At 58.8% G+C, this 18,090-nt stretch overlaps 2 protein-coding genes across 2 annotated transcripts; both read left to right on the forward strand.

Moving 5' to 3' along the window:
* Positions 1-4,258: 4,258 nt before the first annotated feature.
* On the forward strand, positions 4,259-9,994 carry LBRM_35_2620 (conserved hypothetical protein; the record flags this gene model as incomplete). Its single annotated transcript, XM_001568832.2, has 1 exon — positions 4,259-9,994. One exon carries the CDS (start codon positions 4,259-4,261, stop codon positions 9,992-9,994), a length of 5,736 nt encoding a protein of 1,911 aa, XP_001568882.2.
* A 609-nt stretch (positions 9,995-10,603) lies between these two features.
* Positions 10,604-13,159, forward strand: LBRM_35_2630 (putative dipeptidyl-peptidase 8-like serine peptidase; the record flags this gene model as incomplete). Its single annotated transcript, XM_001568833.1, has 1 exon — positions 10,604-13,159. One exon carries the CDS (start codon positions 10,604-10,606, stop codon positions 13,157-13,159), a length of 2,556 nt encoding a protein of 851 aa, XP_001568883.1.
* Between the last annotated feature and the right edge of the window lie 4,931 nt (positions 13,160-18,090).

Below are 18,090 nucleotides of genomic sequence, written 5' to 3' on the forward strand. Positions count from 1 at the left end.
GTAGAGCAGGTGGGCCATGATCATGAAGATCATGTTGCCGGTGAGATACCCGAGCTCGTTGTACTGCTCCGCGGCGCAGCTGAGAGTGAGCAGCATGAGCAGCACCCACGAGTTGCGGCATTCAGCAAACATCTTCACGTCAATGTTCCCTGGCAAGCGGAGGTTCAGAGCGCTGCCCATGAAGAAGTCGTATATGAAGTTGCCCGTCATGCGGATGCGGCGCTTGTAGCCGGCGACATAAACCCACACGGAGATCACATCAGCGGTGATAGTGGCCACGGTGAGGTAGTGACCGTAGTTGCGGCGCAGCTCGTTCAGCGGGTATACCCCGTAGTAGTGTAGAAAACCGACGATCACAAGTATGCAGTACCACGCACTGATGGCGTTACATTTGTATGTCAGGCGGTACCCGTTCTCGGAGGGGAGGGGCAGCCCCTTCACGTAGATTGCGGGCAGCACCAGGGCCAGGAAGTACTCCAGCAGCAGGAAGCCGGATTGCTCTTCTCGCTCTGCCCGCATGCAGCCGCCTATGCTCGTGTACCCATCTCCTCTGCTAAAGGTGAAGGCATCATGATGGTACAGTTTTACAGCCAGCGACGACGCCCACCTGTGCTGAGATGCGACGAGTGGTTTTTTTATGTTTCGGTCGTCTCCCAGCAATATTCTGCGTCAGAGCCGCTTTCTCTCTACCCTTTGCCACCCTCATCTCCTTGTGCGCTTTCCTTTTCATTTTCATCACGTATGCTTACCCCAGACACCATGCGACCCTACCTCTCATAATGGTGTTCGTTGCGTGTGAGTGTGGGTGTGGGTGTGGGGGGGGGGGGGGGGGGCTCCTTGTTTTTTGTATCTACTGAGCTCTCCCCTCCTCATTCTTCATCTTCACACGCACTCACCCGAACACCGTCGCACGTTTTCCTTCACCTATCGCTAGCGCCGACTCACTTCGCCCTCACTAAGTCTCCATTGTACAGTTGCGCTGTGTTGACATCATCGATAACGGCCACGTCGGCTCCCATGTCGGATACTCCTTCACCATTCAGGGGATTGCAGGTGGGATGCACTCGGAGGATGTGATTCAGGACATCGCTGAGAGCGCAGGCCATCGGTATCCAGGATGCCGTCATCTACATACCCCACCTCATCGTTCTTGTTACATGCAGTGTCACCGATCTCGCTAGTCGCAATGCAATCGTACTGTGCGCTGCGCCGCTGCCGCAGCCGAGCGAGACGCGCCTCGACACGTTATCACGCACGATAGAAGTAGTGGCTGGCGTTGTGACAAAATTCATGGAGCGCATCTTGTAAACCTTTACGAGTGTGCTCATCTGCATCTCGAACCCGGCGGACGTGGTGGTAGCTTACGCTTAGCAGGGTCGTGTCAATAGCGCCGAAGCGCTTTATCTTCACCGGTACCTGCCTCAACTCGGTTGGCCTGCGAGCTGAAGAACAACGTGTCGCTGGCACCCATGCAGCCTGCCGTGATGCTTGGCGAGCACGGTGACAGCAGCATCGCTGCATGGCCGAGCACCAAGATGGGCAGCAAGTTGCTGGGCTAACCGTATCGCGAGAACCCGGGGCGCTACCCATGTTTTGACCGCAAGGCGTTACAGGGTTAGGTACGCCGCCGTGCCTAACACGTGCCGATCGACAAGGGATCCACCGATTTCGATACTGACAGTACTGCCACCACTATCAAGACCCTCTTCTACAGCGAGTAGCGTTTCCTTCTGTGCTCCGTGCAGCAAGATGAAGAGCATGGCGAAAATGATGCGTTCGCGCCCGTGCCGGTGGTCACGAGTGCTGCTGGAGTAGAAGGCATGATAGAACTGGAGCTGACGGAGAAAAAGTCGCTTTCACCACTCCTGTGATGTCAGTCGCTTCGTTGGGAAGAAGGGTATACAGGCGCATCCTCTGCCAGCTGCGAGTGCTCCCGGTCGTCTGTCTGGGGTTGTGTCTCGCTGTCTCTCCCACCGCCTTCTCTCTACAGCCCCGCTTCTCACTACGCTCCAGTGAAGGCACGCATAAAACGACCGCACAATGGCGAAAAAAAAAAGAGAAAAGAGCGCAGCACAGCGCGTGCAAACAAGACGAGGTGCACGCAGGGACGAGAGGACTCTCTTTTAAATGAAGATGTCCAAGACGAACACACCCACACACACATACAGGCGCATACACACGTGCATACTTCCGCTCCTTCGACAAGGTGCGAGAAAGAGTTACACCAAGGCCACGTGTGAATCCGCATATTCAGCTCAATCGATACAACTTCTGGGTCGGTGTGTGTGTGGGGGGAGGGGAGGGGGGAAGTCGGGCTGCTTACACCGAGGCCATGCCGGCTGGAATAAAGTGCGTCTCTTATACAAGAAAATGGATGCACGTACATGCTGCGTTTGTGCACTGCGGAGAGTTTGGTGCCACCCGTGCTTCCAGCTTCCTGTCTCACGAGGCAGAGATGCGAAAGAAGTCGGGTCGGGTGGGGAGACACACTCTGAAGACACGGTCAGTAGACATGACGAGAGGGAGAAGCGGAACCGTAAGGTCACTGGTAGCCCTTCTCAGAAAATGGAAACTACAAGTGACACTGACAGGTAGAGGAGAGATCTCGCTTCCACTGGACAAGGAAAACTCGATCGAACCCAGATCCCGCCGCACCCTTGTGTCCCGAGAGAAGTGCGTACAAGATAGGTAAAGAGGACAAGCGAAAGAACAGAAAAAATTTCCGCCGGCACTGGCGTGCTCTCGCTTGCTGGCTTAGGAAGGAAAGGAGGTAGGGAGGGAAGAGCGTACAAGAGCTAGTCTTCGGCGCTCAGGGTCGAAGATATGCCTTCAACATGATATGTATTCTTTTCTGGACCACCTTTGCGGCTGTGGTCGTACGTGTGTCTGCGCTCGAGGGTCAGCATCATCAACTGCGTCGCCGAATCTCACATCCGTGTTGTTGTGGAGGTGTCTGTGTGTTTCTGTGCATGATTCTTTCAGCTGCAGTGGGTATGAAGCGCCCCTCATAACGAATCTGACGCAAAAAATGCAAAACTGTCATGGAGCTGGAACACTTTCCCTCTCTTGCTTTCTGGCACCTTGACGCATGGGAGAGACACACGCGTGTTGTGCAAAGCGGAGTCTGGGCATGTGTAGATGCTTATGAGTGTGGGTTTCCCCCTCCCCTCGCCAGCTTTTCGGAGGATCTTCCGAAGCGTCACGGTCGCTCCCACTACGCGAGCTTCAGTTACGCTCTCGCTACTCTGCGCGTGCACACTGCCGTTGTACCCTTTCTTTTGAAGCTCTCCCATCCTCCTTTTGTCTTCCTTTATCCTCCTGTTTTTCCCCACCCCCTCCGCCCATATCACCTACATCGGCGACTGCATCTGCGTCGGTGTGTGTGTGGGCACTTTGCTTGGATGTCGCTCGCGTATTTGCCTCTCGGTCTTCGCCGCCTTCTTTCCCTCCTCACACCTCGCTGATCTCTTCAAACCCTGCGCACGTGCAGTGACAGTCGAGAAAGATAAGGAAGACAACACCTGATCACTTCTTGAGTGCTAGTCTGGCTTTCAGCAAGCATTCTTCCCCCTCCTCATCCTAGTCGTTCACTACTGTGATTCCGAAAGTTCGCACTTCCACCGTCACCATCAGCCGGAGCAGGCGTTAACATCCCCTCAGTGTTTGATCGCTCATAAGCCCCCCCCGTTGTTCCCTCGTTCAATTCGTCTCCTTGACAATCGCATGCATCCGCAAGACTTTTTCTCCGTTTCGTTCTCTTCCACTCGCTCTCTGCCTTGCTGCTCTGCAATTTTCCGCGTGTTGGTGCCGTGTGGAACGCGTTGCTGAAGAGCCTCGCTGTCTGAGTGAGCTATCGTGGACCTCCTTCCGTTCTGTTCTCACTCCACAGGTGTTCCTTTCTTCCACTCAACCTCTCATCCTCCCCAGTGACCCCCACGTTCGCTGGCCCTAGTACATGTCCTGCGCTCGTTCTAGAATAGTCATCAAAGCAGCTCTTCTTGGGGTTTGGCTCTGTCCTCACGCTGTTGTCGTTGTTCCTCTCTTGTGCGTTTGTGTGCTTTTTTTTCCTGCTGCTTTTCTCTCTTGGGCTTCCCTTTAAGCGACATTCGGCGTGTGTGTGTGTGGGAGAGGGGAGGAGAGGCGGTGTTCGTATGTCTCCTCGTTTCTTTTTAGAGTTGATGCTTTGGAACATTATACTACTGCAGAAGCACCAACACACACGTGCACGTCACTCTCACTCTTACCCCCTCCCGGTGGCATGACGGTGTCCCTACATGACTTGATCAAAGAATGGGAGGTAGTGAACGAGGAGTTGTATAGGGCCTCCCTGGAGTCGCACAAGCGCTATCCGTTCCCGGGGAGCAGCTACAGCTGCTCAGATGACAGCGATTGCGTCGGGGAAGACCCCTCGTCCACCTCCCCTCTACCTTTCAGCACCACCACGTACGCACGCGTGTACAGCCTCCTCTCACGCACGCGCCACATTGCGGAGGATCCGTGTTACAACTCCTTCTATATTATACAGCATCTCCTGTGGGTGACCATCGTCGCGTGGGCAAATCAGATGGCAAGCATGTCCGATAATTTTATTCGACTCCCAATAGGAATGCGACAGTACCACGAGTCGTCATCACCGTGCACAACACGAGGCGGTGGCTCAAAGAACGGCGATAAAAACGACGACACAGCTAAGCCAGCGCCTTCGGCGTCCACTCCGCTTCAGCGCACATCGTTCCCATGTGCTCTGCTCCAGCCGTTAGAGTTTTGGGACCCTAGTGTGCTGGGGGAGATGACAGACACGTCATGTTGCAAACCGGACAGCCTACACGACGCGTCTCTCCACCGCGCTCCAAACCTGCCCGAGGTGTGGAGCAACGCCGTGCAGCGCATCTTCGCACTGTGGTGTTCTACACCAACGGCTGGCTCCCGTTCAAAATCTGCACAAACATGCGACATGCAAAGTGCTCGCGGCACTGCAGCCCCAACGACATTACAGTACGCGCACACCTGGGTCATTGTAGCACAGCACTACCACCGCTTCAAATCACTGCTGTCTCTCTTCTTTCTCCGCTACGACGTGCTGCTCGAGGACGCAGAGGAGCAGCGATCGCAGGAGGGCGGCTACCGCAGCGGCCTTCCTGATGGGCAGGCGCAACGCGCTGAAACAAACGCACCGCTGCCGGCGTCGCTTTTGCTGCGTCGCCGAGGGGGAATTTCGCGTGGGTCATCTTTCAGCATCAGCCCTGGAGATGCGGCGAGTGCCACTGAGGTAGACAGCAGAAATAGCAGCACCAGCACTCCTGCAGCCCCGTCTGCCGATGACAAAGTCACACAACATGTCTACAAGCAAGCTCGTGTATCGTCGCGTCTGCCCTCCTCCTCCCTCAGCACTGCTAACCTTCTCGGCCATCTTATGCGAAGCATTGCAAACGAGAACCTTTCGAAGATCTACGAAGTGACTCGTGAAGCCATTCTCTCTCTCTTGCTACCACGCGTCCACCGTGCTCGCCTGCGACACCAGAGCACGATACCTGCCAGTGGCTCGGGCTGCTCCTCGCAGCTGCCTCATTGCGCGCTGCCGCAAGATAACACCGCAATGGGTGAGGCAGATACAGCAAAGGAAGCGTCATCAGCATTAACAGCAGCTCAACCGCCCGCTGGTGTGCCCAATTGGCACAGCGATGAACATGACGAAGACCATGAGGACGACGATCTCGTCGTCTGGTCATCGCCGCCCTCGCCACTACTCGCCTACACAGCCGCGTCTTTTGGCCACGACAACGGCGATGCGCCTGCACCAGCTCAGAGGGCAGGCGCATCTGCCACAACATCTCGGGAAGGAAAACGAGTGCAGCACGAGGAGTACGTTATTCGCAGTATCTTTAAGCTTCTTCTCATGATAGAAGACTGTCGTGTGCACGCACTCCAGCGCTGGCTTGTCGAGAGTAGCAAGCGTGTTGCCTTCTTCTATGGTTCGCAGCTTGCCATGAACCTTTTCGACGATGCCACGCCGCAGCCAGCGGCGTTTGCCCACGGCCCCTCGCCCTGTGATCCCTCCGTCACGACCATCACCACAACGCGCACCCTCGCAGATGCGAATCGGGTACTTCGCGAAACTCTGCAAGCGTACGTGCGTCTTCGTGCTAAGTTGCTCTTCCTGAATGCCGGTACGACGCACTTTCTAGACGCCCTGACCCCATGGGGGCGGACGCGCATGCTGGAGAGCCTGAACGCTTTCCTCTGCGGATTCTGCGGAATTATCCTGCCTTCGGATGGCAAAGCGCCTAACAAGACCACCGCTCTATCGTCCAATCAGCAACCGAACCAAGCAGCGGCGTCACCGGTGAGCGGCTGCAATGAGTCGGTTCCCTTCACCCCGATGAACACTGCCGTCGCCGACTTTGCTCAGAAGTGGGGTGTGCCGCTTTGGGTCGCCATGTGCAGCGATGCACAGCAGCGCATGGAGGCACTGAGGCATGTCAAGGAAGAGCGTTCCAATCGACCAAAGAACTCTATGGCACTAGCCGAGAGCGAGTACGGGCACGTTATGCAGCCCGCTAAATATCAGCAGCAGCAACGTGCGACAGAGGGATGGTCAGACAAGGAGATGGGGGAGAATGACCACTGGAGCGGCGGCCTTGACAACACGGGCACGTCATCGGCGCCTGTCACGTCCTCCCTCATCGCTGCCGCCGTTAGTGCCGGCGATGATAGTCATGCCGACAAGCCCGACACGCACGACCGTCACTCCGTCGCTTCTACCGAACTGGAGGATGCTGTGTCGCACACGACCAGTGTCGCCTGGCCACCGAGGTCGCCGACCGTTGCGAACGGTTGCAGGGACGGCAGCAGCGACAATGGCATGCACCGCCATGGCGGTGTCGAGGAGACGGGTCGAGCTTTAACTCGACGCCGTGGCAGAGGTCTGGATCTAAAACGTGTCCTGCACCAACAACAACAACGTCGCGCGCGCCTCGGTGACGTAAAGCTCCCACAGAGAGGGATAACGGCAAGTAGAAGTGGGGCCCCAGTCGCGAGCAGCGAGGATGGCGGCGAAGTAGTTGAGAGCCTCTACACAGGGGAGACGACATCGGCGGGGGAAGATGGCTCTTTGCTTGCCGCTGCTATGGGGACTGGAAATGATGGCAGCACCATAAGTCAACTACACCACGACACCAGTGCGGCCGCAACAGGGGAGAGGCAACGCGGTGGTGGTCAAGATCTTACCACAGCTGCCGGTTTCCCCATGAAGCGCTTCTCTCGCTCCGCAGAGCTACACCAGGTCGCCACCTTACCAGATGAAGGGTTCCCGTGTCTTCTCTACCTGATGCCGCGCCGTAGCCGCTTCGTGATCCTAGACAAAGCAGCAGCAGCTGTACAGCAGCAGCTCTTCACGTGCTTTAGCGCCAACGTCCAAGCCTACCTTACTGACTACCTGGCGGAGTGCGAAACCGCAGCGGCAGCGGCGGCGGCAGATCAGCGCGCAGCATTGGCCTCGCAGAAAAAGAAGAGAGAGAGGGCAGCTCACGTGACGACTATGGGAGGGATTGCGAGCTGCACCAACGCTGCCGCTGCCACCCCCGTTGACATTGTAAGACCATTTCCACACCCCGTTCTTGCTCGTATGACTTTCCTTTTGGAGATGACGTACGCTGCACTGCATGGCCGCGACGGCGCTACGAGCGATAGTCGCGATGACCACACCGAGGGTAATAACGGTAGCGGGGATGGTGGTAGTCGACCCCCGCTGATGGAGACAGGCCTCACCGCCACCGGGCAGGAGCTCGGCGCCGCCCTTCTCGAACAGTGCAACGGTGAGTTTGACAGTGTGGTGTCCACAACACTTTCCGCGCCAAAGTCACCGGCCTTGCTGACCATTGCCGCCGTCCGAAAGGGCTTCCAATGCTTTCTCACCTCCCTAGAAAAACGTGCCTCGTTGACACTGGCGCAGGCGCTGTGTGGCCTTGTACAGCAGGGTGCGACCCAGCAGCCGCCCGCAGCCCAGCTGGATGCGGTGGACACCATTCTAAATATGGCCTCACTGCTCAACTCTAAGGACATGTTTGTGATGCTGCTAAAGGGCTACCTCGCACCCCAGATTATGATGTGCCGATCGAAGTCCGAGCTTGTGGTGGAGCTGCAAGTAGTGGACCGTATGGCCTACCGTCTTGGCGCGGCAGTGGCAGCGCCGTGCCTTACACTGCTGAGGGACCTGCAGCTGGCCATCTCCGATCCCCGCATTACGATAAAACCGCCGCCTCCCTCTGGCGCACGCGCAGGCCTTGCGAAGGGGTGGAAGCTGAATGTTGCACACGAAACTCTAAGCGGAGGGAACAGGAAGGGTGACGGCGACGAGTATAGAAGCGCGAGTAGCGGAGGTGTGACCGAAGAATATGCACAGCGCGCAGCAAGGCGAGACTCAGAGACGCTGGACGCCGTTCATCCCTCACTCCATTGCACCTTGGGCCTTATCCACCACGTTCGCGTCCTTTGTCGAGCCTGGTGGCAGCCGCACACAGCCGTGCTGCTGACTTCCCGGCGGCTGCGTCAGCTGTGGGAGCGGCATCAGCTCCTAGACGAGCGCGTTGTCGACTCGGTACTGAGCGTCGAGTGGAAGTACGACGGGCACTCTGAACCATTTCGTGGCTACGGACAACTAGTCAGACTGAGGGAAGGCGAAGACAACAGTCATCTGCGGCCTCCGTCTCTCAGTGATGGTGGAAGCGCGAAGAGCATGTGGGGCAGTCTGAGTAGTGACCTCGAGGGAGATCATTCTCGATGCGGCAACGGAGGCCAGAACTCCGGATCCCTCACTGCAGGGACGCAGCTGCGCACTGTGACGGCAGCCGCGGTCGTGCGAGGCTTCTCCTCAGCTCTGGGCAATGCGGTGCGTCGCACAGGTCGTCAGGCTGGTGACTTTGGCTATCATGATTCCGATAACGAATCAGAGGACTACAGGGAGGCCTATGGTGGGCTGCTGACGCTGAGCACGCTGCAGCAGTACCGCAATGCGTACGCGCCGTCAAGCTCGTCGTACAGAGGCAGTAACCTCTCGTCTATTGGCAGCCCCGGTGCAGGCGGCGAGCACTGGGGGGCTTCTGATGGAAGGCAAAGCACCACTGCCGACGACCGCGCCTCAACCACTGTACCGGCGGACGGGCAGTTGGTGCGGCGGCGACTGTATTGGCCACTGGGAGATGGCCAGTTGGTCTTCTACCTCTTCTCCAAGGGAGCAGCAAGTGCTGGTCATAGCGTCTCCCAGGCCGTGCAGATCTTCGGACCACCGCTTACGTATCTCATATGTCAGCTGCTGGACCGCGCAAGTGAGCAGCCGTACACCTTCGGCGCGCTGCACGGGGCGTTTCCAGTGCAGGTACCAAAGCCGCTGCTCGCCCATATCCTGCACGAGCTTGTCAAGGCTAATGTCGTCGTGCGCAGCGTGGCTGCCGGTACTCGGCAGCTAACGTATCTGCTTTGTGACGACACGCGCAAGGTTCGTCAGCGCAAGGTCATCGTTGACGTACGCGCCGCAACACAGCAACAGTGGGTGACGCAGATGATGACTATGACGGGCGCAGACGCCGCTGGCGAAGGTGAAGACGACAACTCTGAGAGCAGCAGCGCTCGTGACTCTGCATTCCTGGCGAGCCCAAAGGACGTCACCACTGCCTTTTCCAAGCTATCACCGAAACCGGCACCGCAGGTGCACCTCAACGCATCCGCCGAGGCAGAAGCTACACCGAACGCCGCAGTCGACAATCTGTCATCGCTGACCTACTCGGTAGACTGCACACACAAAATAAAGGTGTGTATTGTGCGCATCATGAAGGTAGAGCGCGTTCTCTCGCATTGCGAGCTGGTGGAGCACGTCGCGCTCGCACTGAAGGGCCAGTTGGTGGTCACCCCCAGCCAGCTCAAGCGCTGTGTCACGCAGCTCATCGAGAGGGAGTTTCTCCAGCGAGGGGAGCAAGGGGAATACATATTCGTATCGTAACTGGTGTGTGGTTCGCCGGCGTGTATGCTTGGGTCCGCATCGGAGCACAACGGGGCCAGTGAAGGAGAAACAAAAAACATATTTTCGGGCACACACGCACTTATTCATTTATGTAGGCCTACTCGTAGCGCGAAACATATCCTTGTTTGCCAGCGAGGCGGGGAGGGTGATCGATCGAGAGGGGGAGCACCCAGGCGCATACTTGACGTGCCGCAGTATAACAAACATATCAACGAGAACCCTTAAGTTGCATACACGACAGGGCCCCACGTTCACCTAATCCTGCTGCAGCAATGAGGCCCTGTCGTCTCACTGCACAGCGCGCGTGCTGGCACAAGTGGCAAATGTGTAGCCTAGCCGCACTTCTATCCACTTGTCAGTGTTGCGTTGTCCGGCATCCCACTATCTCCACGCCTCCCTCATACATCCACATACACTCCGCTCCTCGTGCCGTGCTACGCTTCCCCGTGCCTCTCTGCCGTAAACATCTCACGATCCTCAACGTTCAGAGACGAATCCATAGATTGCATCGGTATTTCCTCCTATTGTGCTCCCGCTTGACTTCGCAGATACACTGAACCTACTGCAATACGCTTTCTCACGCACATCATGCCCCCGACGCCGCTGAATAGCTATGTGGACGAGCTGTCTCGGTACACGGAAGCCTTCACGTCTGTAGCGGGCAAACCGCAGCAACTCATCATTGTCGGTGATCGTGTCTACTGGACGCAGGGCAAGCACCAGGAGCTGTTCTCGGCGCCAGTCGGTGTGGAAGCCGCCGAGGCTGTCCGTGTCATCGCCTCGGAGGAGCAGGAAGTCGCAAAAGAGAAGAAACTCACCAAAGAGGAGGAAATGCTTCGCGAGCGGACGCGCAGCCAGACGACGGGCATCAAGAATTTTCACGTTCGCCACAGTGATGGCGCCATCTTCTACACAAGCGGCGTCGACATGTATGTCTACTACCAGAACGGGCCACGTGCTGGCAAGGCCCCTCTGAAGCTGTTCGACTTCATGTCGGAGGACAACAAGGCGCACCTCAAGGCGATGGGCAACAAGCCCAACCTCTTTGTGCAGCCTATCGAGTCCTTTGATGAGTTGCATCCGAGCGACCACACCATCATGACGTTTGTCAACAACAACAATGTGTACAAGGCGACTCTGCACGAGAACCCCGAGTGCGAGGGGGTGCCACTGACCGTCTCTGTGGAGCAGATCACGCACATCGGCGACGACCTGCACCAAAGCGGCGTGGCGGATTACATTATCCAGGAAGAGTTCTTGCGGTATACGGGGCACTACGCGACGGACCGGTACGTTGTCTTCTCCTACATCGACTCCTCCCGCATGCGATCTGTCGCCCTCCTCAGCAGCCTGGGGGCTTCTGAGGTGCCAGCAGTGGAACCGGCGTCGCTGTCCTATGCGACAGAGATAGAGGAGATGCCGTACCCCCGCGTCGGTGACTCAAACGCACGCACAACACTCGTCGTGTACGACACCGCCACGAAGCAGATGCGCCTGCTCCCTGACGCTGCAATTCATAAAGTGGCACCGTGGACGGAGTATATTCTTCGCTTCGGCTTCAAAGATGCAGACACGCTCTACGTATCGGTCCTGAGTCGCGCGCAAGAGGACTACGCGGTGATGAGCTGCCTGATCGCATCGCTACCCGTCATCTCCAAAGAGGAAGACCTGCAGGCTCTCTACAGTGACAAGGACGGCAAAACCACGGAAAAAATTATTTGTGATGCCGTCATGCCGGAGCTGCACGTGGAGTGGCAGCAGCACATTGGCTTTGCGTGGGTGGAGTGCCAGCCCGGGCCGCCAATACACTACGGCAAGGCGTACGACGTGCTTTGTCGCCACGCAGCAGAGACAGAGACGGCGCACTATCACCTCTACGCTCGTCCCACCGGCGCCTGCGATCCAGAGGCATGGAAACCGCTGACGGCGGGAGCGTGGAACGTGTGCCCAGGTCTGCAGCATGTGTCTGAGGACCGCGTGTACTTTCTGGCCAACGCTGAAGGGCGCCTGAAGCGCACGCTCTACTCCGTGCCGCTGTCGCTGGAAAACGCGCCGCACAACGCCGACGCACTGACGCGCCTCACCCCGCTGGACGAGCACGTCTACAGCTACTGTGTCAAGGGTGATCATCTCTACTATGTCTCTAGCACCGCAGCTACACCAGCGAAGCTCTACGCGAGCTGCGTCTCATCACCGCAAAAGAGAACGCAAGTCACCGCTCCGTCGCGGATTGCCACAGCGCCCGGAGTCGATCCCGCAGTAACAGCGGATTTGACCCAGAACTTTGCAGGCCTGCCTGTCGTGACTCCAAAAATTGTGACCGTGACGAGCCGTCGTGGGGTACCACTGAGTGCAGCGGTTTTTATCTCGCCCAGCGCCCCAACGGATGCACCAGGGCCACTTGCTCTGTTTGTCTACGGCGGACCACATGCGCAGCTTGTATTCGAGAACGACTACGAGACTCGTTGCAAGGCCACGGTGCAGGTGCTGCTGCAGCACGGCGTCTCCGTTGCCGTAGTGGACAACCAAATGAGTAACGCCAATGGGCTGCGCGACTTAAGCATCTGCAAGAGGAACTTGGGCAGCTTCGAGACAAACGACTACGTCGATGTGACGCAGTACCTTTGCAATGCACCGGCGTCCGAGAGTGGTCTTCCCGCCAGCTTTCGCGTCGACGCGAAGCGTGTGGCAATCTTTGGCTGGTCCTACGGTGGCTATGCAACCCTGCTCGCCATGTGCCAGGCGGCCGATATCTTTCGGATAGGCTTCGCCGGTGCGCCAGTTGGCGACTGGAAGCTCTATGACACGGGCTACACAGAGCGCTACATGGGAACCCTCTACGAAGACGGCGACGCTGGCAGCGGCGCATCGCGAATGAGGAACGAGGCGTACATGACGTCGACCATCAGTCACTACGCCTGTGGCTTTCCCGATGAGTGCAACCGTCTCTACATTGCACACGGCCTTCTCGACGAGAACGTGCACTTTGGCAACAGCTGCCACGTGGTGAAGGCATTAATAGACAACTCCAAACCGTACAGCATGCTGATATACCCCGGAGAGCGCCACAGTCTGCGCCAGAACCACCAATCACGCCTGCACCACGACGCACTGCTCGTCAAGACACTAGAAGAGCAGCTCTAGCACAACGGCATATAGCCAGAAGCGAACGGAAGAAAAGGGAATCATATCCGTGTCAAGGTTGCCTTCTTCTTACTCCTCCACTCCTTCCTGTTACTGTGGCCGCTGTCTCCTTCGCCGATAGGTGTAGTCACGGCTTTTATCCGGCACACCGGCCTCTGCATCATTGGGCGTCTTTGTGTGGGCAGCGCATGTTTTGTACTTGTGCTTTGTCGGCTCCTGTCCCCCTCCCCCCTCTGCACCACCACCTGCTAGCAGCTGCTGTTGCTTTCTCCCTTGAGGGCCTACAGGCGCCCTGATGGGAAAGAGCACCCCAGCGCAGCATCCAGGGTTCAGTACCCCCCACCCACCCACCCTCGCAGTGTGGAGAAATCAGGAAGTCCCTATCCCTGCGCCAATGACGAACCACCTTTGGGTGGTAACAAGGTCAGGGATCTAAAATGTGAAGGCGGTCAGAGCGATGCATCACCATTGACGTTAGCAGTCCAGGTCCTGGGTGGCGCTGCATTGGAGAGACCTGCAACGGTGCACACAGTTGTGCCATCCATAGGATGGGCAGAATATCAGTGCGACTCGAGCGTATCTCACCCAGCCCTTGCTGGCTACTAGTGAGGAGCCTGCGCCACCCTGTGGCGTATACCCCAGGTGGTGACCGGCATGAAAGGTACGGCTGCGAGGCAACCTGTGGAGCGGGGGGTGTAGAGTATGAGGCCGAGGGGGGGGTGCTGAGTTGGCACATGGCTGTAATGCGTATCCACAACTACTTTGCACCACACGGTGAGTGTCCTGTGGCGGCATCGGGCACAGAGTGAAGGTGGAGCCATATTTTATGGTAGAGAAGGGGCTCATTGGAAGACTAAAAAGAAGTTAGAAGCAATGCCCTGTAGCATGTGTCCAGTCGACGAGAGGAACACTTGACAAATGCCGCATCGTACGATTGGCCCTGCACTTCCTCTCCGTCATCCGCCATCCCTTCTCACGCGAAGCCGGCAGCCACCAGGGGGCAACATCGAGCGAAAAAAGATGGGCCTTGGAGAAAAGCGATCACCGTATTGCGTCCTCCCCGCCTCGACCAGTAACTCCTCCGCCCGAATCGCTCCACCACCTCTCAACCAATTGTGGTAATCCCATTCTTGGGAGGTGCATTAAACCCGCACTTCGTTGCATCGCTCTCACAGCTACCTCGTCGGATCACCTCACTGTGGAGGCTGTCTTCGAAGTAACGCTTGTTGCCCCCTATCCCAGTTTGACACTGAACTCTTCCCCGGCTCTCCACTCTCTCCTGCCTCTTCCCCATCCAACATTGTCTGCCTTGACCATTTATGCGGCGGTTTGGGGTTGCGTTATAACCCCTCCCGCACCCTTTCCTCCACCCCGCCCTCCTCAGCATACCTTGTAATGCTGTCCTCAGCAATGCAAGCCCGTCGCGTCGCCGACATCTTGTCCCCACACGCGCGTCCCGCGTGTGTTGTTGCGTGAAGATGAGAGAAAGAGAGAAGTGATGACCTCGTGGGGGTCCAATGCGCGCCTTCAGTTTCCCCTGCGTGCGGCGTCACACCCGCGCGCGCGCGACGGAGAGAGCAACGGACGGTGCCGAGCCGCCCACAGCGCCACTGGCACCGCACACCGGGGCGTCCCCCCCCTGCGCCGACCTGTTCTCGGAAAGGCGCGGGCAGCCCCACCGTCCACGCACGCGCACTGGCACGCGCCGGCGCACCTGCCGGCACGCAAGCACACACACATGCGCCTGCATCAACGCGCTCACAGGCGTCCGCGCCGTCATGCACCAACACCAGCAGCGTCCTCTGAGGCGCACATGCACGCACACACACCACCGCCACCACCGCGGCGGGTGACGCCGAGGGGCCCACAAGCAAACCCGTTGTTCACCCTTCTCTGTCGCCCCGCAGCCGCACCCAATGCACTCCGCACCCGCACCCAAGCGGGCGCGCCGGAGCACCACCGCGCACACGATCGACTGCTCCACTGGGGCGCCGCGGTCGCACGCATCTCGCGTGTGGCGCGGGTCCTGAGCCAAAGTCCCTCGCCCACACAAAGCAGGCAGCAAGTGCCGGGTGCCGGGGGCAACCCCCAGACAGCTACACGAGGCACCGCCGTACACACCCGCTGCTCGCATGTCGACCAGCGGGGCCACCGGCTGCCGCGGTACGGCACCTCCTCAGCGAAGGGCAAGGCGCCTGTATCTCCGCGCCGGCTCTTGTGCCGGTGTGCGGGTGATCCTGCGGCAGAAGCTATCGGTGCGTGCTATGCAGCACGTGCTATGACGGGCGGCGCACCCGCCGTGCATCCACCCCTTACGCCGCGTGCACGCGCGTGTCTCCGGGCATGGGCGCGTGCGCGGTCGGATGCGAATGGGGCGCGCACCTCCGCGTCCCGCGGCGGGGCCCGTGCCACGTGCACGGGCGTGCTGCGCCAGTCTCCCCACTCGGTGGTTTCTACGCAACGTTGGGCAACACACGCGAGAGAGGGCACACGTCTCCCCTCCCGCCGCATAACACCGTACAGTAATGAGCAGCTGGCGGACGGGCAGGTCGCCACTGCGGCCGCCACGCCACGCAGAAGAGGGCTTATCACATTCACACACCCATTCCGTCATGACGACGCGGTGGGGCGCGCTGCCGCAGCCGCTCCGCCACGTGTGGTGCTCTGCGTGTGCCGTGCCGTGTCATGTGTAGGTCGTCTGTGCTTCGCGTGGTGATCGTGTGCATGTGTGCCTGCGTTCCTGTGTGCTCGCAGTGTGCTGGTGTCTGCCACTCTCGTGCGTGGCGCCGTGGCTGCGCACGCGCGCCTGCTCTGCAGGCCAGCGTGGGCCGCAGCAATGCCTGTGTGGCGGCGCTTTTCCCGATCCCGAAGCACCGCGAGGCAACTTGGACAACCCCCACACCTGCGTGCCAACGCAGCTGATCTCTCACAGGCCATTGTAGATGTCTTGCTCCTTCCCCCTTCTTTCCATCCATTATGCGATCCTGACACTCGAAACGCTAGCGTGGGTGCACAGGCAGCCCTTGACATGTGGGGAGGTGGTATTATGGGAACTCAGCCCCCCCCCCACCCACCCAAAAAAAAAAAAAAATGATGCATTCTTGAGATTCATGTTTCTGTGGGGCTCTCCTTTTTTCATTACTTTGCCAATTCTAAGCTGCCCTCTCTTCCCCTCTACTGCCACCGCTTCTCGAGGCCGCATCCTCGGTGGGCACTGACTTTGCTCATGAGCCACTCTGCGGTGGCTTATGTGTCCCAAGACAGAACCCAGGATCTCTTCCTTCTTCCTCCACCCCACACGAAGGCGTGCGCACGCCCGCAGCAGTTTCGATCGCGACAACCTGCGTCAATGCCGACGATGGCGGTGTGTCACCCAAGAGAGTGATGCTTCGGAGGTAAGCGTGTACGTGATGACAGTAATGCCAAGAATAATGTGCGTGGGCGTTTCCTTTTAGCCTGACTGCCTCCTCGTGCCTCCACAAGGCACTTGTGTCGTCGTTGATTTGGTTGTTTTCTTATAATATCTGTGCGAGTGAAGCGCCATCACTGAGCCCTTCCTCCCTCCCCTCTGTCTGTCTCCCTCTCTGTGAGCAGGTGGGCACGCAGCTGCTGTCTGCAATGTCCGAAGCCCCCTCTTTTTCGTTCTTTGCCGCATGGTTGGCTACTTCAGAGACATAACGCCGAACATTGCTACCTTAATGGGCGCTGAAGAACAGCCAAAGAGAGAGCCACGTCGTTCACCCAAGACCCTACGGAGATGAGAGGCAGGGTGCTCTAATGCACGTCTCTCTGCTTCCTTCTTTCCTCCCTACCATCCGCTCTCCTCGTGGATGACGCCCACCGTGCGCATATTGTTTATTGGCATGCATCCTATGGCACTCTCAGACTCTTGAGAATGCCGTTACCCCCACGGGAAGGACAGTACGCCGTTATGAGCACAAGAGCCTGCGCGTCACACTCCTCTTTGCCAGAATCACCCGTCGCGTCGCCGACATCTTGTCCCCACACGCGCGTCCCGCGTGTGTTGTTGCGTGAAGATGAGAGAAAGAGAGAAGTGATGACCTCGTGGGGGTCCAATGCGCGCCTTCAGTTTCCCCTGCGTGCGGCGTCACACCCGCGCGCGCGCGACGGAGAGAGCAACGGACGGTGCCGAGCCGCCCACAGCGCCACTGGCACCGCACACCGGGGCGTCCCCCCCTGCGCCGACCTGTTCTCGGAAAGGCGCGGGCAGCCCCACCGTCCACGCACGCGCACTGGCACGCGCCGGCGCACCTGCCGGCACGCAAGCACACACACATGCGCCTGCATCAACGCGCTCACAGGCGTCCGCGCCGTCATGCACCAACACCAGCAGCGTCCTCTGAGGCGCACATGCACGCACACACACCACCGCCACCACCGCGGCGGGTGACGCCGAGGGGCCCACAAGCAAACCCGTTGTTCACCCTTCTCTGTCGCCCCGCAGCCGCACCCAATGCACTCCGCACCCGCACCCAAGCGGGCGCGCCGGAGCACCACCGCGCACACGATCGACTGCTCCACTGGGGCGCCGCGGTCGCACGCATCTCGCGTGTGGCGCGGGTCCTGAGCCAAAGTCCCTCGCCCACACAAAGCAGGCAGCAAGTGCCGGGTGCCGGGGGCAACCCCCAGACAGCTACACGAGGCACCGCCGTACACACCCGCTGCTCGCATGTCGACCAGCGGGGCCACCGGCTGCCGCGGTACGGCACCTCCTCAGCGAAGGGCAAGGCGCCTGTATCTCCGCGCCGGCTCTTGTGCCGGTGTGCGGGTGATCCTGCGGCAGAAGCTATCGGTACGTGCTATGCAGCACGTGCTATGACGGGCGGCGCACCCGCCGTGCATCCACCCCTTACGCCGCGTGCACGCGCGTGTCTCCGGGCATGGGCGCGTGCGCGGTCGGATGCCAATGG

The sequence above is a fragment of the Leishmania braziliensis genome, chromosome 36 (genome assembly GCF_000002845.2).
Source record: "Leishmania braziliensis MHOM/BR/75/M2904 complete genome, chromosome 36".
Taxonomy (NCBI): domain Eukaryota; phylum Euglenozoa; class Kinetoplastea; order Trypanosomatida; family Trypanosomatidae; genus Leishmania; species Leishmania braziliensis.